The sequence below is a fragment of the Chrysemys picta genome, chromosome 1, assembly GCF_011386835.1.
Source record: "Chrysemys picta bellii isolate R12L10 chromosome 1, ASM1138683v2, whole genome shotgun sequence".
NCBI lineage: Eukaryota > Metazoa > Chordata > Testudines > Emydidae > Chrysemys > Chrysemys picta.
The window spans coordinates 154,821,915-154,845,385 of NC_088791.1; the positions used below are offsets into that span (position 1 = coordinate 154,821,915).

General features: G+C 44.6%; 1 protein-coding gene across 1 annotated transcript in view; it reads left to right on the plus strand.

Moving 5' to 3' along the window:
* The first annotated feature begins 357 nt into the window (after positions 1-357).
* Positions 358-23,471, plus strand: part of LOC101933426 (kinetochore protein NDC80 homolog) — a 37,464-nt gene continuing 14,350 nt past the window's right edge. The window contains exons 1-9 of the mRNA XM_008176641.4: positions 358-458; positions 8,236-8,349; positions 10,387-10,458; positions 11,043-11,169; positions 12,114-12,286; positions 15,264-15,366; positions 19,841-19,930; positions 21,471-21,564; positions 22,615-22,721. Coding sequence (XP_008174863.2) covers positions 8,246-8,349; positions 10,387-10,458; positions 11,043-11,169; positions 12,114-12,286; positions 15,264-15,366; positions 19,841-19,930; positions 21,471-21,564; positions 22,615-22,721 — 870 coding nt within the window. The 5' untranslated portion in view covers positions 358-458; positions 8,236-8,245. The remainder of the gene's footprint in view (positions 459-8,235; positions 8,350-10,386; positions 10,459-11,042; positions 11,170-12,113; positions 12,287-15,263; positions 15,367-19,840; positions 19,931-21,470; positions 21,565-22,614; positions 22,722-23,471) is intronic.

The window sequence follows — 23,471 nt, forward strand, 5'->3', positions numbered from 1 at the left end:
CGAAGCAGCAGGAAAAGGCCCCAGGCTGATCTTCAGACAGAGAAATGCTCCCGGCGCTGCTGCAGACGGTCTCCCCGTGTCCCCGCCAGACGCGGCAGCAACAGCGGGGGCGGAGGGAGCCGGTCTCCCTGCGGGGCCCACGGAAACCCCAGCGCCGCGGTGGCCCCGCCTGTGACTCTCCTGCAGCCTGGACGCGGCGTGGGGCTGTTTCAGAAGCTCCACGGCACAAGCCAGCGCCCCCCGGGGCTCACAGGGGCGGTGCCGGGGTCCAGGGATAAGGGGCGTTGCCATCTTGTTACGGCACCGGGCCCAGCCCCCCGCTGCTTCAAATGCCCCGCCCTGCTCGCTCTGCTCGCCCCGCCCCGCGCCCAGGTGTGTTCGCATCGCATCGCTGCTGCTGCTCCTGCCTGAGGCGGGCGGGGAGGAACCTGGGGCCCCTTCAGTGCCCAGGCTCAGAGGTGAATAAATACCCGGCTAGACAGAGCCCCTCTAGTCACACACACCCCCCCCCCCGCCCCAACACGCAGCCATTCTTGGGCGGGGAGAGGTTCTGCCAGTGATTTCTCTATACCCCTCCCCCTGAATTTTCCCAACCCCTCCCCCCCCCCCCCCCGTTTTGTGAACTAGTTACATGCCAACTTAGTGACTGGAAATTTAAATCGACATTGAAACATTAATACACACTTTAAAAGCACATACAGTGTATGATAAAATACATGTGTCTGAAAAAGTATAATAGATTTGAAAAGTATGAACATAGACTAGCTTCCTTATACAGCTGTTGTTTTTTATGACAATGTCAGTGCAGTCATTTCGGTGATGTTGGCCAACCTAATAATTTCAAATGATGATTTGTAAGCGAAGTCTAAATGAGCTCTCCCTGACAGCTGGTGATGGGCTGGGGGGGGAAAGGCTTCAGGACCAGACTGTGTTTACATTCCCACCTAATCTACCTAGGCATCCAGCAAACAGAGCTGTGTTGCCCAAGTGATAGATTTTGGTTGGGGTTGGGTTACAAATCTCTTGAGTGTGTGTGTGTGTGTGTGTGTGTGTGTGAAATGTTGTTGTTCTTATTGTATCAGTAAAGGGCAGTAGAACTGTACTTAGCCTGTGCTGATTGAGGGCATCGAGAGAGGGTGGGGACCTGTCCCTTTCCCAGGAGCAGCGCCAGGGTTTTTGGCGCCCTAGGCGGGGGGTCCTTCCACGCTCCCAGTCTTCAGCGGCAATTTTGCGGCGGGGGGTCCTTCCGCGCTTCTGGTCTTCGGGGCACTTAGGCGGCGGGTCCTGGAGCACGGAAGGACCCACTGCCGCAAAATAGCTGCCCCCCAAATCCTGGTGCCCTAGGCGACCGCCTAGGTTGCCTAAATGGAAGCGCCAGCCCTGCCCTCTCCACTGTTTAAAGACAGAGCTGATTAGGCTCCATAGATAGTCTTTTGTTCTGTTAAGGACCAATGCAGCTGAAATCGCTGATAATCAGGTCTAAGTGCTTAGTCGTGCTGTGGGGACAGTGCTTCTGTGGAAGAGGCGACCCAGACTGCACTAGCAGCGAGGTCCCCCCCCGTCCCCCCAGAGAGCTCATCTGAAATCACTGAGAGCTGGGTGGAACCTCAAGAGACCAACTTGCAGAGGTCACAGTGGCAGGTGGCAGCAGAAGGTGACGGCGCAGGGTCATTGGCAACAGAGCAATGGAGTGAACGGTGGCACAATGAACAGCAGTGGCTAGAGCGAACAGTGAGCAGCTGGAGGAACGAGCAAGGTGCCTTCTTGCCCCCCACCTGGGAGGTGTACTCACGTTAAAGCACCTCTGAACTCTGAGTCTCCACTGACCAAGGACAACACCGGTGAGTGGGGTGCAGTGGAGGGAAAAGTGAGGGGCACGTTAAATAAACATTTGTTTGTTGGACTATATTTTAGTGACTTTGCTCCAGAATGCTAGATATGTGACTGGGAATGGAAACTTATATAAATATGTTTCTTAGCAGGCCAAGATTTTTAAAATGCATTATTTGCCAAGGTTGTTATCTCACATCGTTGCTATCTTGAGAGGCCATTATATTGGGGAGTTTCTGTACTAAACATTTTTATTATTATAATTAATTTTTACATAAGGATGGTCATACTGGGTCAGACCAATGGTCCATATAGCCCAGTATCCTGTCTTCTGACAGTGGTCAAGGCCAGGTGCTTCAGAGGGAATGAACAGAACAGGGAATCATCAAGTGATCCATCCCGTTGCCCATTCCCAGCTTCTGGCAAACAGGCTAGGGACACTCAGAGCATGGTGTTGCATCCCTCCCCATCCTGGCTAATAGTCACAGTTCTCCAGGAATTTATCTAGTTCTTTTTTAAATCCTGTCATAGTTTTGGTCTTCACAGCATCCCCTGGCAAAGAGTTCCACAGGTTGACTTATGTTGTGTGAAGAAGTACTTCCTTTTGTTTTTTTAAAACCTGCTGCCTATTAATTTCATTGTATGACTGCTAGTTCTTGTGTTATGTGAAGGATTAAATAACATTTCCTTATTCACTTTCTTCACACCAGTCAAGATTTTATAGACCTCTATCATATTCCACCTTAATCGTCTCTTTTCTAAGCTGAAAATTCCCAGTCATTTAAATCTCTCCTCCTGTTTCATACCCCTAATTATTTTAGTTGCTCATCTTTGTACGTTTTCCAATTCCAATATATCTTTTTTTGGGATGGGGTGACCAGATCTGCACACAGTATTCAAGGTGTGCACGTACCATGGATTTACATAGAGGCAATATGATATTTTCTGTCTTATCTATTCCTTTCTTAATGATTCCCAACATTCTGTTTGCTTTTTTGACTGCCGCTGCACATTGGGTGGATGTTTTCAGAGAACTATCCACAAGGACTCCAAGATCTCTTTCTTGAATGTTAACAGCTAATTCAGACTCCATCATTTTGTATGTATAGTTGAGATTGTTTTCCAATGTGTGTTACTTTGCATTTATCAACATTGAATTTCATCTGCCATTTTGTTGCCCAGTCACCCAGTTTTGTGAGATCCCTTTGTAACTCTTCGCAGTCTGTCTGGGACTTAACTATCTTGAATAGTTTTGTATCATCTGCAAATTTTGCCACCTCACTGTTTACCCATTTTTCCAGATCATTTATGAATATGTTGAACAGTAATGGTCCCAGTACTGACCCCTCAGGGATACCACTATTAATCTCCCTCCATTCTGAAAACTGATAATTTATTCCTTCCCGTTGTTTCCCATCTTTTAACCAGTTACTGATCCATGAGAGGACTTCCCTCTTATCCCATGAGGGCTTACTTTTCAAAAGTCAATTTAAATTAAATACATTTTTTTTTAATTATATTTTTTAGAAATCTAGACCTATGATGTGTTTTGGTGTAACTTGCATTATCCTTACGTTAAATTTGCATTATCCTAACAAAACATTTACTTTATTCATATCTCTCTTATATGTTGCAGGTCAAAGTGAAAATGAAAAGACAAAAAACAATACAATAATTTTTCCACTCAAAGGCCTCAAAAACTAACCAAGATGAAGAACAAATCAAGAATATATCAACATGTCATCTGAAGGTTCAAGTGGTATATTTACATCCGACCAGCCCGAAACACAAATATAGCTACCTACTGAAGAAACAGTGTCTCCAAAACCTAAAGGCAGTTCCCGATGTTTGTCGGTCAAAGTGTTCCCATTTATTGACGTTACAAAAGATGGCTACTGGTGCACCTCATGCAAAAAAGCTTACGAAGAAGGAAAGCTTCCCAATGCTATAATTGGTAAAAGTGGAGGAGCCTGGTTCGTCAAACCGATCAGCAAAGGCAATGCTGATAAACTACGTGAAAAGGCTGCAAAACACCAGGCCTCTGGAGTGTATCAACATGCAGAAAGCCTTATAAGCCCACTTTCAAAGCCAATTTTAGAAGTACTTAATGAGGTTGTTAAGAATGCTGGAGAGACACAGTTCATGCGAACAAACATGGCTGTGGCATCCTACTTTCTATTTAAGCAAGAGATACCACACACTACAAACTGGAGGCCAATGTTAAGTGCATTGTCACTTGTTCATCCTGAAGTTGAACACTGGTTCCGAACAGGACCAGCAAATGCTCACTGTCTTTCTGCAAGAAACTCAACTGACTGGCTAGAAGCATGGGGTGCAACAGTGAAAGACTCAACAGTTGAAAAAGTGAAGAACTCTCTCACCACATTCAAAAAATGTGCATACATGTCTGATGAATGCACCGATGCAAATGGGCATGAAGTATTAAGTCATTGTGTACGTTATCTTGATGTCAGGGGTAGGCCAGTAGATGCATTTCTAGATGTTCAAGTTATAGAAGACACATCGGCTGCATCTGTGACAACCCACATCTTAGAAGAGTTAAATGCTTGTCAATTGGACCCCAAACAGATGGCTGCCTGTGCATTTGATGGAGCTGCAAACTTCTCTGGAAGACATAGTGGAGTATAAGCTTTGCTCAGAGAAAAGTGTAACCCTAATCTCTCCTATACACACTGCAGAGGCCATCTACTCCAACTAGCACTAGTACGAGCTGCAGAATATTCAAAAGACATTAAAAAAGCTATACATTTAATGTCTTCATTATATTCGTTTTTCAGCAAAAATCCAAAAAGACTGAATATCTTGGAAAATATAGAAGATACACTGAAGTTCAAATTAGTCTAATCTGGGAAAACCCACTGGCTTTCTCATGAGTGATCCTTGGCTGTTGTCTTAAAATTACTCCAGCTGTTATTACTGGCTTTGGAAAGTATCTACCAAGATGGGCAAAAAGAAGAACAGGAGGACTTGTGGCACCTTAGAGACTAACAAATTTATTAGAGCATAAGCTTTCGTGGACTACAGCCCACTTCTTCGGATGCATATAGAATGGAACATATATTGAGGAGATATATATACACACATACAGAGAGCATAAATAGGTGGGAGTTGTCTTACCACCTCTGAGAGGCCAATTAATTAAGAGAAAAAAAACTTTTGAAGTGATAATCAAGCTAGCCGAGTACAGACAGACAGTTAGATAACAAGTGTGAGAGATTCAATGTTTGTAATGGCTCAACCATTCCCAGTCCTTATTTAAACCGGAGTTGATTGTGTCTAGTTTGCATATCAATTCTAGCTCAGCAGTTTCTCGTTGGAGTCTGTTTTTGAAGTTTTTCTGTTGTAATATAGCCACCCGCAGGTCTGTCACTGAATGACCAGACAGGTTAAAGTGTTCTCCCACTGGTTTTTGAGTATTTTGATTCCTGATGTCAGATTTGTGTCCATTAATTCTTTTGCGTAGAGACTGTCCGGTTTGGCCAATGTACATGGCAGAGGGGCATTGCTGGCACATGATGGCATATATCACATTGGTAGATGTGCAGGTGAACGAGCCCCTGATGGTATGGCTGATGTGATTAGGTCCTATGATGATGTCACTGGAATAGATATGTGGACAGAGTTGACATCGGGGTTTGTTACAAGGATAGGTTCCTGGGTTAGTGGTTTTGTTCAGTGATGTGTGGTTGCTGGTGAGTATTTGCTTTAGGTTGGGGGGTTGTCTGTAAGCGAGGACAGGTCTGTCTCCCAAGATCTGTGAGAGTAAAGGATCATCTTTCAGGATAGGTTGTAGATCTCTGATGATGCGCTGGAGAGGTTTTAGTTGGGGGCTGAAGGTGACAGCTAGTGGTGTTCTGTTATTTTCTTTGTTGGGCCTGTCTTGTAGGAGGTGACTTCTGGGTACGCAAAAGAATTAATGGACACAAATCTGACATCAGGAATCAAAATACTCAAAAACCAGTGGGAGAACACTTTAACCTGTCTGGTCATTCAGTGACAGACCTGCGGGTGGCTATATTACAACAGAAAAACTTCAAAAACAGACTCCAACGAGAAACTGCTGAGCTAGAATTGATATGCAAACTAGACACAATCAACTCCGGTTTAAATAAGGACTGGGAATGGTTGAGCCATTACAAACATTGAATCTCTCACACTTGTTATCTAACTGTCTGTCTGTACTCGGCTAGCTTGATTATCACTTCAAAAGTTTTTTTTCTCTTAATTAATTGGCCTCTCAGAGGTGGTAAGACAACTCCCACCTATTTATGCTCTCTGTATGTGTGTATATATATCTCCTCAATATATGTTCCATTCTATATGCATCCGAAGAAGTGGGCTGTAGTCCACGAAAGCTTATGCTCTAATAAATTTGTTAGTCTCTAAGGTGCCACAAGTCCTCCTGTTCTTCTTTTTGCGGATACAGACTAACACGGCTGCTACTCTGATACCAAGATGGGATGGATCTAAGTAGTGAGGCTGGTGGATTACTTTTGCTACTATGTTCAGAGAAGACTATTGCCATTCTCTCTCTCGTAAGTCTACTGTTGAAACCACTTGGGTCATTAAACAGCATCTGCTACAACAGTAGTAGATCTTTGTCCAGCAATAGAAGCTACATTTGGATCAATCGGAGATCTATCAATTGAAAAAGTACTGGAAGAAGCAAAGACTTCAGTCCAGAAGTTGACTAATGAAGGCATTTATATTGAATCCTTAAGTGAATAAGACAAGAAGTGTTTAAGACAACTGAAAAAGTACACAGACTTGATTCTTTAAAATCTACAACAGCGACTTCTAGATTCTACTCAACCTCTACGTAGCTTTTACAGATGCCTGTCCTATAAAACACCAGCAGTTGAGTGGAGTGAGCACTACCAGCAATGAGGCTGCCATGTGCTCAGGACAGAATAGAGAATTTGAACACAGAGTGGAATATCATACGACAAATGAATGAAGATTTGACTTCAACTTCATTTTTTATCATCACTGAGGCTCGACCCGATCTTTGTATTCTGTTTCCTGGGATGAAAGAAGTAGGAATTCATCTCTTGCAACTCCCAGTCACAACAGCTACAGTTGAGCATTCTCTTTCATCATTGAATAGAATTTTGTGTTCTGAAAGAAGTCGCCTTCTGCTTGATCATGTGAATGAACTAAAGAGCATATCAATTGAAGGAATGGAAGTACTGGACACATGAGAAGCCACCAAAGATGAATGCATTGCATTCAAGAAGTTCATTAACAGAGTTGTGCAAAATTATAACAAGAAACCAAGAAGGATGTAGATGTACTGCTTCATAGAAGGCTTGAGTAGCCAACTTTAATTTGTGTGATTTTAAAAGATGAGTTAAATCTAATAAAATGGTCATGAAACATTTTTCAGTTTTTACTATGGTGCCATACAGCCCACCTTCACCCTCACAGTCTCACCCCTCATCGGCCCTGACACCCACCCCACCCCAGTAAATTCGAACACCCCCGCCCCCCAATTTCAATTCCTGGGGAAGCCACTGGATTCTGCCATGGACACCAGCAGCTCTAGGGAGGGACCCGCCCCACTCAGGGGCTCCCCCGGGTGCAGCCCTTCAGCTGGGGCACGGATTAGATACCCCGCAGCTTTTCTTCTGCTCTTTAACGGGGGAGGGGAACATGGGGACCAAACTCTTAACGTGGCCCCTCGACTGCACTGAGGCGATTGCAGTGTGCGCTGGCTCCTGTCCCATCCTGTGCAGGGGGCTGGGTGCTACTGTGGGACACATGCCCTGCTGGGGCTGGGCCCTTTATTTTCATTGGTGCCATTACCCAGGTGTGTGTGTGTCTCCGGGGAAGGAGTGCTGTGACTTGTGCGCTGTGCTGGGAGCTGGGTGGCCGGAAAAGGAGCAGGCACTTGCTAAGGAGTAGAGGGGACCAGAGGAACTTTTTTCCCTGCCCCGTGACACGGGACTGAGGGCAGATCTGGCTTTAGGGATGGTTCCCTGCAGCTCCATTAGACTTTTACACATGGATTCTGCCTTTATTAGAGGAAAGGGCCAAGGGATGCAAGATGTTTTGGGGGTTGATTTAAAGGGGCAGTAGATGGATGTGATGGGCCACGTTTCTGTGTCAGGGACTCAATAAAATATTTAAACAAATTAAAGCAAAACTGGGCCCAGTCAGGGAAGTCATTCTCACGAGCCAAACTGAGAAGAGAGTCTGTCTGAGACCCATTAATATGGGGGACTTGTTTAGTCCCCTCTGAGCTGCTCCCTCCCACTTTCCTGTTTCTGGCCTGGCTTAATGCTCTGGCTGGGTTCTCCAATAACTGTTCTGTGTGACCTGTAAGATCAATATTTCCCGTTTTCCTTTTATGCATTTTTTGGCTGACAGTCCTTTGTCTTGCAGCTTAAACAAGATGAAACGGAGCTCATCTTCCAGTGGTAGCAATGGCCGGGCCTCCCTGCTGCCCATTAGAGTTCAGGACGCAAGCAGAGCCGGTCTATATACACCTCAAACAACGTATGTGCTGCTGATCTTTAAGCACGTTTATCCTGATGTAACTGAGAGGAGGAGGGTTGTGGTTATTTGTTGCGGCCTTGGTGTGAAGAGATTCACTGTTATTATAAATGGCACCTGGATGTCTAGTTCACATCTAACCACATCTCTGAGTGACCTAGTGCAGGAGTTCTCAAACTGGGGGTCGGGACCCTCAGGGGGTTGCAAGGCTATTACTTGGGGGGTCATGAGCTGTCAGCCTCCACCGCAAACCCTGCTTTGCCTCCAGCATTTATAATGGTTTTAAATATATAAAAAAATGTGTTTTTAATTTATAAGGGGGGGTCGCACTCAGAGGCTTGCTATGTGAAAGGGGTCACCAGTACAAAAGTTTGAGAACCACTGACCTAGTGATATTGATGTAAATTTATGGTGTAGACCTAGCCTAAGGCTAACATCATTTCAGGTAGGTGGCATTGGTAGTACTGTAAATTTCACTTGTGTAGGCAGGGTCATGGAAACAAGAACACCACAGGTACTTGACTTAACAGAACACTTTCCATTTAAAAATAATGCATTGTAAACTAATTTTATTATCCACTCCACATTAGAATTTTCAATATGAAAGATGTTTTAAGTCCTTTAAAGGGACAATGTCTTGAAATTTAGTAAATTGTCAATTAAAATGAGTTAAAATAACTATTATACCTGCCATCTAATCTATCCACTTGCTTATTTTGTGGGGCAGAGGAAGTTATGTCACACTTTTGTGGATAAATCTCATATGACTTTACATTGTGCCTCTTCATATAACCTTGTAGTGGGTCTATCCACGTGTGACCTCTGTTTTCATGAAAACTTTGTATCAAAGCCTCATGTAGAAACTTTGCATTGAACTTTGGTATAATGTTATAGCCCCTAAGGCTAGAATAAGATAGAAGAAAAATGTCTTTTTGCTAGCAGTAGAACAAGATCTCCTCCCCCCTCCCCCACCCCCACACACTCTTAATCAGTTGCCCTGTTGAATGAACGAGGTGTGAATGAGTAAAGGCTTGGAAGGCAGCACCTCCAGACAGCTGCAACCCCTTGGAGAGGGGATGGAAGCCAGACCCAAAGACAATAAATAAAACATGTCAAGTGGGCTCATTAAAGAACAGCAGACATACTGATGGCCTCGGGGGTTAGAAGCAAGCCCCTTCTTTTGGAAATACCCTCTTTGAACAGCATTGGGACAACCCCCAGAAGGAAGCAGCACAAAGGACCAATGGACACAGACACAGATTTTGCAGAGGACCCTAGGTCTCGTCTTGTCAACATGAGAGCATCGATTCAGATCGGCAGAAGCCCAGCTCCACCCCCTCCCCCACCTAACTCACCTGGCCAGTGAAGTTAAGGGGAGCGACTAATTAGTAACAACAAGAAGACTGAGAGTGTGTGTGTGTGTGTATGTGAGTGCATGAGTGTAATATCGATCATATGATAGTGTTAATTAATACATGTATGTTTTACTAATAAATGTGGCGTTTTGCCTTATTCCCCCTGAAAAGATTCTGTGCAGTACTTTAAGTACAATACTTTTTTTTATTTTTCAGTGTTTTTTCTTTCCATTGGTGCTATGTAAAAGACCCACACAAAGTGAGAAAACTGACTTCACTGGGGAAGTGGTGAAGTTGTGCTTTTGATAGCACTCAAGTATCAGGGGGTAGCCGTGTTAGTCTGTATCTACAAAAACAACAAGGAGTCTGGTGGCACCTTAAAGACTAACAGATTTATTTGGGCATAAGCTTTCGTGAGTAAAAACCTCACTGCATCCGAAGAAGTGAGGTTTTTACTCACGAAAGCTTATGCCCAAATAAATCTGTTAGTCTTTAAGGTGCCACCAGACTCCTTGTTGTTTTTGATAGCACTGTGTGTGTAATCAAATTAAAAAAAAAAATCCAGAAATGTAATTAAAATAGATTCCTAATAATCTTGGGTCGTGTAACAATAGTTGTGAAACCACTAGCAGCACCATAATAACTCTTTAAATTACAGTTTAACTTTTTGTTATCTTTCCTATAGAGAAAGATCGAAGCTGAGCATATCTAAGTACACTGGTGGCTCTGAAGGAAAAACCAGCTTCTCTGTGAAAAGGTGCTGTTACAATGCCTCCTGACTTGTCTTAGTCAGTATTTTCTATATAAAATGGTGAATAATTAAAACTCTAGGATTTAAAAGTGGCTTGCAAAGGGGGCAGGAGGGAAATGGATATGTGTCCCTTTTTTTGGGAGAGGGGCCTGTTTTGATGTATAAAGACGACCTAAAAGATTTGTTTTGTTTTCCCCCTCAGAGGCTTTTTTCCTGCTTGATTTTTTTCATTCATTAGATTACAGAGTAGGCACATAGGAATTGTGCACAAATGGTATGTTAATGAGACTCATGTAAGTGCATAGGAAGATTGCTATCCTGTATGAGATCACTGTAGCAGGTCTGAGATGCTTCAGAGGAATATGTATGAATCCCTGTAATGGAGAGTTGTGGAATAACCTGCCTGTGGGGCAATTTTTTTTCTTAACTCCCTTCATTGGATGTTTGGTTTATGCTTTGAAGCATGAGAATTTTATAGTTCTTGTACACTTTTTGGATATCCTATCCGATGTGATTCTGGGTGTTCTGTAAATGCTAAAAGCACACAGCATGTGATCCAAAGCAGTTTAAACTTCTCTGTTTGGTTTCAGGACAAGTGGTTCTGGAGCGTCGCGAAATACTCCATGGGGCTTTTTTACTGGCACAGAAAAGTTAAAGGATCCCAGGCCACTTCATGATAAGACTTACATCCAGCAGTGCATCCGACAGCTCTGCGAGGTAGACCTGGGTTCCCACCCACTATGTCATCAATATGCTACTCTGAAATATGTCATCAATGTCTGCTGCATCTGCTCATAACGATGTTGTATTCTAACTGCAAACGTGGGATGCTGTCTTCTTTGGCAATAGATTAGTTGGTTCTGTTACAGAATTAGGATTGTACATGTGATACACAGAAGATAAAACTGGGATAGCTTGTGATTGGATGGAGAAACCATGTGATAAACAGGTTTCAGATTGGGGAGGAAAGTGGTGGTGCTCTAATCAGGTTATGCCTGCAATCCCAAATTAGCTGAGTGTTTCTGCTAAAATGCGCAGTTGATATTAAAATTGCCCTATTTAGACTTCAAAATTAACACTGTGTAGAGATGAATAGGACCAGTTTGCATCTCTCTCCTGCAGCTTAATAAAGCAGCATGGGATTGGGTCACATTTGGAAGATTAACATCTAGAAGGGCAAGAATAATGCATTTGATTTCGTGTTTGTTTTTAACTGAAAGTTTAGATATTGCACATACTGTTGAGCCATCAGAAGTGCTGGCACAAGGAACATCTGTTCAATCAGTCACTTTTTCAGTAAGTTGTTTACCTTCTGAGGACAACAGTGCTACAATTATCATCCTTGTAGACTTAACAGAGAGTATATACAAATCTCAGTTTATTCACTGACTCATCAGACATGAATATATTTTTTTCTGAGCCGCTATCTCCCCCTCTGAATGTTAGATTCTTCCAGAAATGTGTGGCTGTTATGAGGGAGAGTTCTATGTTTTAAATTGAAAATACCCATTTAGAATGTATTGATCAGTATATGTATATTGACTTCTATTAGAAGCAATGAAAATTTAATGTTCCTCAAGATAAATCGTGACATTGACGTCACCTTGGTAAATATCTGATTAGGGGTCTGTATTAACCTTTGTGTCTGTTGCCTTTCTTAGTTTCTTGTGGAGAATGGCTATGCCCAGAATGTGTCTGTGAAATCTCTCCAAACTCCATCTACTAAGGACTTTTTCAGGATTTTTGCTTTTATATATGCTTTTTTGTGCCCTTCTTATGAACTTCCTGATTCTAAAATTGAAGAGGAGATCCCAAAAGTCTTTAAAGAACTTGGGTATGTATCAGGGCTGATCAGAGATTGTATAAAGTGGGCACCCTAATGTTCAAAGGGACAGAGTCAAGTAGGGTGACCAGACAGCAAGTGTGAAAAATCAGGACGGGGGTGATGGATAATAGGCACCTATGTAAGACAAAGCCCCAAATATCGGGACTGTCCCTATAAAATCAGGACATCTGGTCACCCTAGAGTCAAGATAAAGATCCGGATAAAAAAAATTCTGAGAACAACATAAAATTGATAACTTTATCTTTTTCGGAAGGTCCCCACTGCTGAATCCAGGCTCTGTTGTGTGAACAAGTCAGTGGTTCTCGTGTCAGGCCCTGCAATGGGATCCAGGTGCCCTGTTGGTATACAAGGTGTCAATTCCTTTCAGTGAAGGCATTGCCACCAGGTCACTGAGCTCTCAGACTCCATGACTGTCTGACTCCACTCAGCCTCTGGTTGTTTTTTTACTTTGTGTTCCCTTAGGGGTATCCTGCTGTCCTCTAGTGTTTCAACCTCAACATTTTCCTCCCCCTTTAAGCGTTTGAATTGACTCCATTTGCCAGTGTAGGTTCTAGCTACTGCTAGGTTGCAGTGTTCAAGAGACACTGGAAAATGCTTGAAGCTAGTACAAGGGCATCTTCAGGATAAATATCATAGCTTAAAACATTCGTTTCCCTGCATGACTTCAGAGTTACAGATTCATAGTTTTTAAGGCCAGAAAAGACCATTAGATCATCTAGTCCAACCTCCAGGGGAATATAGGTGATAGAATTTCACCCAGCTACTCCTGTATTGAGCTCAATAATTTGTTGGACTAAAGCATATCTTTATTACTAGTAATGCCAAAACTATGAAAGCTGAAATAACTTACTTTCAGGACTTCTATTCTACCTTTTGTGCTTCCTTTATCATAGACAGTGAAACTAGATGGCTCTATTTTACTTTCTGGTTCCCATGCACTAGAGTAATGCTGTGATGTTTCAGTTTCTGATATTGCAGGGAAATATTTTGAGCAGTAGATTTGCTTTTTCACACAATCAGTGCCTTGCATATGAACTACTTGAGTTTCTTTTTTCAATGTACTTATGCCTGACTAATCCCACTGTGGATTTCTTCCGGAATTGGTGAAATCCATGTTAAATGACACAATGGGTTTTGTCATTTCTCAGTGATTCCAGATAAGTTGTACTTGTGATGGGTTTCCCCCTCTTCCCTTCCCCCCACACGAGTGCTACTTGGAACTGGGGTACCCCTGAGCCTGCCTAACCGGCCAGCCTGGGCTCCCTTTCACACTGTGGTGCTATAAATTGCCAACCGCTCCAAGCTTGCTCTGTCACCAGCATACACACAGATAGGGGCACACCCAGCTGCAGCGTCACACACACACGCTGAGATCAGCTCTGCACAGGAAGGCTCAGCTAAGGCACCTCTCAGTTGCTAAGGCACGTACCCTCCTCTAGAATGTAAACCCAAAATTATACCATCTTGTGCTGCACAGGGAACTGTACAGCGTAAGCTCATAAAATTCGCCCCTCTCTCAATGTGGAGAGAGAGATGCAACAACTTTCTGCCCCAAGTAATAATTTCCACACACTGGCTTTAGATAAAACACAGACCAAGTTTATTAAATACAAAAGATAGATTATAAGAGAGAGCAAATAGATCAAAGCAGATTACCTTAATAAATAAACAAAAACCGCAAATGGAGCTTAACACACCTATGGATTGGTGGGTAGTGATCGAGCTATTGGGGATCAATTTATTGCGTCTAGTGTAGACGCAATGTTGCGTCTAGTGTAGACACAATAAATTGATCCCCGATTGCTCTGCCGTCAACTCCTGTACTTCACCGCGGTGAGAGGTGGAAGCGGAGTCGACGGGGCAGCGGCGGCAGTCAACCTCGCGCCATGAGGTAAGTAGACCTAAGATACGTCGACTTCAGCTACGCTATTCTCGTAGCTGAAGTTGCATATCTTAGGTCGATTTCTCCCCCCAGTGTAGATCAGGCCTAGATAAGTAATATATGAATTAGCAAATTCTCACCCTGAGCGATAAACAGACTGGCAGATTCTTAAGGCACAAGCTGCCTTGGCTTTCCCAGGTTTTCATACACAGGCTAAAAATCCTTCTAGCCTGGGACCATCACTTCCCACAATTTAGTCCTTGCCCCTCAGGTGTTTCCAGGTATGGTGTTGTAGGGAGAGTGAGGTACCATCATGATGTCATTTTCCGCCTTTGTATATCTTCCTCTCACTTGCTGGAAAGCTCTTTTGCTGTGACCTGGGTCAAACATTTCCCATTGTGTAGTGCTCTCTCTCAGAGGTTTCTATTGTACACAGTTCCTGGGGTAATCATTGTGCTTGTGTGCATTTTCTTAATAAGCCATTAACGTTGTTTGGCCTTTTTACTGTTGTACCTGAAAGGCTGCTTGTAGGTGTTTTCAACCTCACAACATGTTTCAGTAACACATACATAGCCAAATTTCATAACTTCACATACGACGATAGCAGATACAATCCAACGAGATATTACTGTCTAGCAGATCAAGACTTTTAGAATGATATCTCAAAGGCGTACTTTGTACAAAACATATCCTAATTACATGACAGTGGTGAATATTGGGGTGCCAGAGTGTGTCAGTACTCTATTTGCAACTCAAGAGTATTTTTCTAATTGTCAGTGCCACAAACTCCACCTGGTATCCAAAACCGAGTTGCGCTTTTTTTTTTTTTAAACTTCTTTACAAGTGGCAAAGATACTGCAATTTGACCTTAGCTGACAGATTTTGTTGATGCACATAAAAGGAATATGATCAGTTCATGATCTGTAGTGTTAAAAATAGCGAACGTTCATCAGTAAAACAGGCAGAAGTCCGCGTGTGTCCAGTAAATCAAATCTATTTGGCAGGGAGATGTCTTTTAATTCTCTGCTGATTATAATCGTGCTCAGGTAATTAGAAACTGCTCTAACTCTTCTTTCCTTGTAGATATCCCTTCCCATTGCCCAAAAGCTCCATGTACACCGTGGGTGTGCCACATGTCTGGCCTCAGGTTGCCGCTGCACTAGTGTGGTTAATAGACTGCATCAAGGTATGGTGAGAAAGGGAGGTCAGCTGTGATCCAGTGGATCTGAGCTGAGCAGGGACATATGGGTTCTGTTCCAGGCTCTGCCATTGACTTTGGGCTAGTTATGGCCAGAGTTTCAAAAGTATTTAGGGGCCTGAAGATGGAGAAAGCCACCTAATAGTGGGATTTTCAAAGAGCACCTAAGCAAGGTGGGCACCTAAATCCCATTGAAATTGATGGGTTTTACGTACCTAACATGTATATGATTCTAGTGGGATTTTCAAAAGTGCCTATCTGCCTCTTTAGGTGCCTAAATGCCTTTAAAATCTGGCACCTAATCCTATGCCCCAGTTTGCCCTTTTGTAAAACTGGAACAGTAATATTTCCCTACTGCACAGGTATGTTGTCAGTATACATTCATTATCTTCTTTGAAGTGGTTTGAAATCCTCAAAGGGAAGATGCTAGAGAAATGAAAAGTAGTAACTATTACAAATAACAGTACCCATGGTGGGTGAGTATGTGTGTGTAAGAGGAAAGAATAAACAAGAGAAAACAGGTCTACATTAGATTCTGATAGAAATGAACTGAAGTTTTTAATCTATAATCCTCCAAGATCCAGAATTGTCTTCATGCAGCCTTAGGGCCCTACAGCAATATCTTAGATTCAGAAGCTGTCTGGCTTTTTGACTGCAGATATAAGCAGACAAGGCTGCTGAGGTAATGTCTCTGCATCTGTTGGAGGAAAAGTGGCTTTTTCTATAGTAACTGCCTCTTACCTTAGCCATAATCAACTTCTTTCTGCCTTCCTCTAGAAAATTCCTTTTTATTGGCAATCTTTACACGTGGTGGTACCCAGCTGGGCACATGTCGCGGGGAAGGGGGGGGGAGAATGGGGGATGGACAGTAACCCATCTCTTGTGCAAAATCTTGCAGTGTGGTGATTGCTATCTTACTCATACGACTTCCTGGTGTTTTTTAGGTACACCTGCCCTGTTGACGTTGTGTCAAGCTGCAGTGCTTTAAGCTTATCCTTAAAATATGTTTTCTCTTTCCTCCCTTTGAGACCCTCCCATGATTTTCATAGTGTTTCCTCAGAATCTGCTATTCCATTCTTTAACTGTCTCTTTGAAATGTATTGCCATTAACAGATTGAAGAGAATGGGTTGTGATCCCTGCAGTATGAATCTTTTTTTGACCACATCAGTTACATTAATTCTGATATGTGTCAGTTATCTAGGTGGTGTTCAGGGGCTTGTTTTTCACTGTAAAAGTCAGACAAAATATACTGACACTTAGTGAAGAGAACTCTTTCCCCCCTTGACAATTTAACAGGCTGCTCTGAGCAGAACGTTGTATCACTCCCATTAATCCTGGGTATGTCATCCATTCTTTCCATCGTTCCTACCACCACTGTGTCACAGCCAACCAGCTACTAACACAGAATCCAGTGCTCCATCAACAGATGTAACACTATTCTGTGAAGTCAGGGGCTTACCTGGACCAAATTACTGGGTTAACAGAGCAATGTTTCCCATATAATTTTGCCGAAGGAGATTTTTTTACTCCTGGAGGAATTCTGCAACAAAAAATTAAAAAATCTGTGCACAATGTTTTAAAATAAATAACAATATAATCACACCACTTTCAATTATTTTTGATCATTTATTTCAAAATACCTGTCAGCAAGTATGTGTGTAACAATAAGGAAAACAAAAAAGATTCAGGAAATGTTTTTTGAGAAATAGATTCCTTACTAGGCACATTAATACAGAACTGAGTAAGAATTCATTTAAACTACAAAACGGAACTGTAGTTCATGTATCCCTCAGAAGCAGTGCAAAGGTTTGGGGGAGTCAGGGGTAATGGAAGAGCTGAGGGAGAGGAAAGTAATTGCTGGGAAGGAGCCTGTGTGTGATCTTGTAGGGTGGGAAACGTGTGGAACAGGGTGGTTTCTTTGGTGGGGGGAGGGCAGGGTTTGTTAGGGAGCATCCCCCTGAAGCCCCTGGCTGACCCCTAGCCTCTCCTATTCAGTCAGGCACATCTGCCCCTGTTCCCATATGTTCCTGAACCCCCATGTGTCCTTGCACCCCCTGTCCACATGTCCCTCCACCCCCACTCAGACACCTACTCCCTCATCCTTATGTTGCTCTGTACCCACTCCCCCTGTGCCTATGTGGCCCTGAACCTCCTCCCTGTCCCCATGTCGCTCTGTGCCCCCACCCAGCTACTCCCCGGTCCCTGTGTGTCCCTGTCCCCAAGTCTCTCTGTGTCCCCACCCAGCATTCTCCCTGCTCCTATGTAGCTCAGCACCCCCTCCCCATCACCATTTGGCCCTACACCTCCCTCCCTGACTAGTCCTTATGAGCCCCTGTTTGACACTCTCCCCCCCCCCCCCCAGCACCCCATGCTGTCTGTCTCTCCATAGCTAGGGTTACCATATTTGAACATTGAAAAAAGAGGACACTCCATGGGGCCCCGGCCCCGCCCCAACTCCGCCCCTCCCCCGGTCCCGCCCCTTTCCCCACCCCCGGCCCCGCCCAACTCCGCCCCTTCCCTGTCCCCATTCCAACCCCTTCCCCAAAGTCTCCGCCCCCTCCCCTGAGCACCCCACATTCCCCCTCCTCCCTCCCAGCCACACGAAACAGCTGCACCAATTCTAAAGTCAGGCACTCCACTAGTATAGACTCCCATGACTTTAATGAAGCTGCTCAGTGGAGGATCTGCCCCGGCGCTCAGTTTTTGGGAGCGGTCAGGACACGCAGCTCACACTGTTCTGTTTCCCAGCTCCCCAGATGCCTTGGAGCACCCAGTTCTCCTCCCTGCCCAGTAAAATCCCGGACATTTTGAGCTATTTAATTCTTTAATTCTAAACGTAATTCTTTATATGTAGTGAACTTTGTATTTTCGTTTTGGCATTGTGTTTGCTCCTAGGATCAGGGGCAGCCAGGGTCTCCACGTGCTGGGCCCGCCACAAGCCAAGCTCAGAGGCTCCCATTGGCTGGGAAAAGCTCCAATGGGAGCTGTCGGAGCCAGCCCCTGCAAGCCCTGCCCCCGCAGCTCTGATTGGGCAGGTATTTCGCAGTGATCCACCACACTGCTGTGTCTCATCACAAATGGGGAGCTGAGTGCCATACAGCACACCCCAGCCCCAGGAGCTCTGATCCACTTGCAGGCAAGGCAGCCTGATGCCCATCGCAGCCAGAGCTCTGATCCCTCTGCACACTCCTGCCTTTTTCACACTGCCCTCCCCTCCTCCCCCACCACAGTCAGTGCTTTTTGGCGACTCCCCGGAGCAGCTCCCCCAGCGCTGCCCCCCACCTGTGCAATCAGCGGCGCATGGTACTCCCAGCTTTGCTGGCATCCCTGGCTTACCTTAGAGCAGGCTCTGGCGACTGCTGCTGCTCCCTGACTCTTCGGCTCTCTTTAAGAGCCAAGCTGCCCTAGTGCTACCGGCTTCAGGCACTTCTCCTACCTGGGCTCTAGCTGAGCTGCTCCTGCCAGCTCAGACTGTAAGAGCCGAGCTGCTGGCTTCTGGCAGCCCTCCCCTACCTCAGGACCCAGAGCTGGCTGGACACGTCCCTTCCCCAGCTCAAGCCGAGCTGCTCGGCTCCGCCCCCTCAGACTTACAGAGCAGAGCTGCAGGAGCCAGTGTTACCGGCTTCAGGCAGCACCCCCCCTGCCTCGGGACCTTGCACCGTGGGAGCAGCTCAGCTGGAGCCGGGTAGGAGAAGTGCCTGGCTGGGGGCTCGGGGTCCGGAGGCGGGGGGGGGTGCTGCCTGAAGCCAGTAGCGCTTGCTCGGGCAGCTTGGCTCTGTAAATCTGAGAGGGGAGGAGCAGAGCAGAGCCGCAGGGGGAGAGGAAGTGCCGGCCATTTTCCCGGACATGTGTGGCTTTTCAGCAATTCCCCCCGGACGGGGGTTTGATTGCTGAAAAGCCGGACATGTCCGGGAAAAAGAGGACGTATGGTAACCCTATCCATAGCCCCTGTCTCCTGACCTGGCCTGACGGGCACTACAAAGAATGCAGGCTTTTTCTCTTCCCTTGCTGGCTGGGAGCTGCTGCTGTTCTTGTGCCACAGCACCCTTTGGTGGGGAAAAAGGCAGAACTGCAGCAACATTTCAGCTGAAACTCTTTTCTGCACAAAAAAATTAAAAATATGCAAGGCTCATTAATTATGCATGCGCACAGTAGCGCAGAATTCTCCCAGGAGTAGACTTTGGCCTAGAATCATCGAGATTCCTTTTTTCAGCATTTTGCTGTAGTACCAGGGGTTTAGCTTATTGTTTAGAGATAAAAGGAGGCTTCTACACCAAAGAAACAGGGAGCTCCAAGAGTGTGCAACCCACCCCAATGGGGCTAGCTCTGCCTCCTTACATTGTTTTCTTAATACAAATATGACTCTGATATGGAGGCTAGTGAGGGGTGATATCGAATAAGAATCTCTAGTGAACACCGTACACTTCTAATTTGTGAGAGTTACACTCTGTCCCTTTTTAGATCTACGGTGTCATGAGAGGGAACTCAGATGCTCTTGTCGATGCTCAGTGCTGGTCAGGAGAGGCTGAAGATGAAATGGTAGTTAATAAGGTATCATACTATATTAATTGTTCGTCAGACAATGTTCATGACACTGTCAGGAAAAGTAGCGAATGCAGTAAATGTACTCCCATTTTGTATGGGGTTTTTAAAATCCAAATTAATCAGCCTTTTTTCCATTCATACTCAAGTGTGTATTGTTTTCAGTGCTCTTCCAAAAGAGTTGGACAGAATGTAAATGTAAGAACTGTTGTTAAAATAATAATTAAAAAAAACCACACTGCTTTCTATAACGAGTTAGATACCTACAGTTTACAACTGGAGTGGGATTTAGGTGGCCATGGGATTAATTACAGAAGGGAAGGGAGAAAAGGACAGCCTTGTTTTCTAGCATGCTTTGGGAGGCAATTTCATCTGGTGGATAATGCATAGGTTGGGGAGGAGGGATGGTGGTCAGAGTGGATTAAATTCTTGACTATGCTACTGACTTACTATGTGACTGTGGGCAATTTATTTTAGCTTTGTTTTCTCCTGTGTAAAATGAGCATGACACTGGTCTACCCCTGTAAAATACATTGATGTATGGATGAGAAGTGTTCTCTCTTAAAAAGGCAAATCATTTTAGACAGATATGTTTGTACTTTACCATCATTTGTACTTTTATAATACAGTGCTGAAAGAGAGGAATTGATCTGCCATCCTTTGATTTCTGCGCGCCCCCTCCTCTCCCTCCCCCCCCCCCCCCCCGCCGTTCCTCCCTGCCAAGTGGCTGATAGCTTGGACCATTGCCTGAAGCCACCTCTTTTTCCTAACACTGTCAGCACATACTGCTCTTCCCACAGAAGCAGTGGGAGTAGATGAAGGGAACATACTGCTTATGCCACTGGGCTGAAGTGGCAAGGGAAGTGGCCAGTTCCTGGTAGGGGTCCCACTTTGGGACCACACATGCAAGTTAAAGGTTTTTTCCCTGTACCCCAGTGGCTAGTTGCTTGGCTTTTCAAAAATAGGAGCAGCTATTGTCAAAGCTTGCAGCCCAGAAGACAGCTGGTTGTTTAACTGCTCCTCTCTGCTCACCCGTAAATCACATGGCAAGTTATGGATTTGGGAGTACCTTTCCCACCTCAAATAAAAATCAGCTTCTTGGTCTGTGCGGTCTCAGTCTGATTTTCTTTTTGGTGGAGGCCAGAAGGGGATTTTCACATACCTGTGTCAGTTTCCCTCCTTGGCACCTGGCATGCTGCCCATGGAGTTCTGGTTAGCTCTGGGCCTGACGTCAGGCCTAGAGAAACCCAAGTTACAGCCTGCAATGAGCAAGTGGACACCCAGGCCAGGAAACAAAAAGATCCCAAAGTGGAAGCTGCTTTTTAAAAGCAACAAAAATAACCCAGTCTTCTAACTGGGGATTTGCCCTAAAGCACCTTCTTAGATTTAAAAGGGTGGTTTGTCATTACATTCAAGCTTTAAAATCGAACTTGTGACCTTGTATGTCCATTTTAATAATATTTAAGGTGTTGGTTTGCCATGTGGCTTTGTATGTCAAGCTTGCTTAATGTGTTTTTAAAAGCTCTAAAAACACATTGTTTGTTTTCAGCTGCTTATGGAGTACACTGAGAAGTGTTATGACCATTTCATGAATGGAGGAGATGCTTTTGAAGAGATGGATGCAGAACTGCAGGCAAAACTAAGTGAGTGTGGCCATCTGAATTAGCTATTGCAAGAAACCACATGCAGGCTAGTAGAATTCTGGGCCTTGTCGCACTTATTGCCTTCCTTACAGGGGTTATAGTAAGGCCAATATCCTCATTTTTCAAATGATGGTGCCTACCTATGGATTGAGTGCCTAGAGTTAAGCACCCACGTTCATATTTAGGTATCTTATTTAGGAAAATGCTGATGTTTAAAAGTGCGGGTCTAAGTGTCTTCACTATGGCCATGATTTTCAGAAGTGCAAAGTGACTTGGTGCCTTAATTTGTGGTTGCCCAACTGGAGGTGCCTTAAAGGGGCCTGACTTTCAGAGGGTGGGTGCTCACCACTTTCTGTAAACCAAGCTCCTTTATAGCCTCTCAAGTTGGGCACTCAAAATCACTGGTCACTTTTGGCGTATATGTCCTAAGCTCACCATCTGTTGATTAAAAACAGCTGGTTTGATATTGGGTCAGGATTCCACATCCTCTCCTAGAACTAGCAGCTGCTCATCTGCTTGCTCATAGGATATTGCAAGGCTCTCCTTCTTAAGAGTGAATCTTTTTTTGGTGTGGTTTCTCTTTGCAAATCACTTCCAATAGTGGAAACTGACTTCCATTTTCCTCTTCAGACTATTTCGTTCCCAAGACAGGGCTTTTCTTGTTGGCAATGTCATCTCTTGTTATTGCATACCATCTGCCTGTAAACATTTCTAAAATGCCTGGCAGTGGTGCTCAAACTGTGGGTCAGGACCCTAAAGTGGGTCACGACCCCATTTTAATGGGGTTGCCAAGGCCAGCGTTAGATTCACTGGGGCCCAGGGCCAAAGCCCGAAGGCTTGAGTCTGGAGTAGAAGGGATCTGGCCCCCTCCTCTTCCCCCTGCCTGAGGCTGCGGGGCTTGGGCTCCAGTTATGTAGTAACTTTTGTTGTCAGAAGGGGGTGGTGGTGCAATGAAGCTTGAGAACTGCTGCACTACAGCATTGTGGCACTGTTGTCTGGTATGACTATCGAGGCTCTAGGGTTATTCAAACCCCGTGTGGTTTCTTGCAGACGAAGTGTTTAAAGTAGACCATTCCAAAGTGAAGACCTTAGAAGCAGAGAACAAAAGGTTGAATGAAGAGATTGCAAGGCTAGAGAGAGAGAGGGAAAGTGAGCCGGTTAGTAAACCATCTTTCTACTTCTTTCAACTATATCAAAACTGGGTCTTCCCTTATTGGGGTTCCAGGTACTGTAATCTCACCAGTAACATATACATACTGAGCAAGTGGCGGGGACAGCTGAATCAGGGGCACCTGAAATTCTGCTTCCTGAAGTGATAGGAAGGGGCTGAGGTGCTACAAAGGAAACTATCTCCAGAGCTATAGGTATCACCTGGGACACTCTCAACTCCTGGCCACAGCAGGTGGAAGAGTTAAGTCAGTGTCTCAGACTCTCATAGTAGAATCCTGCTTTAGTTTATAAAAAAAAAAAAGCCAGCTATGAAATTAATGCAAGAAAAATATGAGTTGAGGCTTCTCTGTCCTTACAGAGCTGTGACTTATTACTGCAGTGCATCTGGTACATGAGACTCAAGCATTATTAGACTGCTGTGATGCATGACAGCCTCACCTCTGATCTTATTTCCTCCTGTAGCTTGTAATTTCTTAATGTTTCAATTTAGCTGGTGTTCTAATGATAGAATTTTAAATTCTAATTTATCAGGCTGGGAATAATGAGCTCTTGTAGTCTGAGACTGAAAATTTGACCCAAATAAGATAAAGGAGAGAAGAGGCTTTCGGGGTAGGAATTGTACAGGGATCGAGAGAGTGGCAGGGTTCACCACCATTTAGGCTTGTGAGGAAAACTATCTGCCTTGGTAACAGCTGATTCAAGAAAGGGTGCAACTGAAAATCGATCATTGAGCTGCT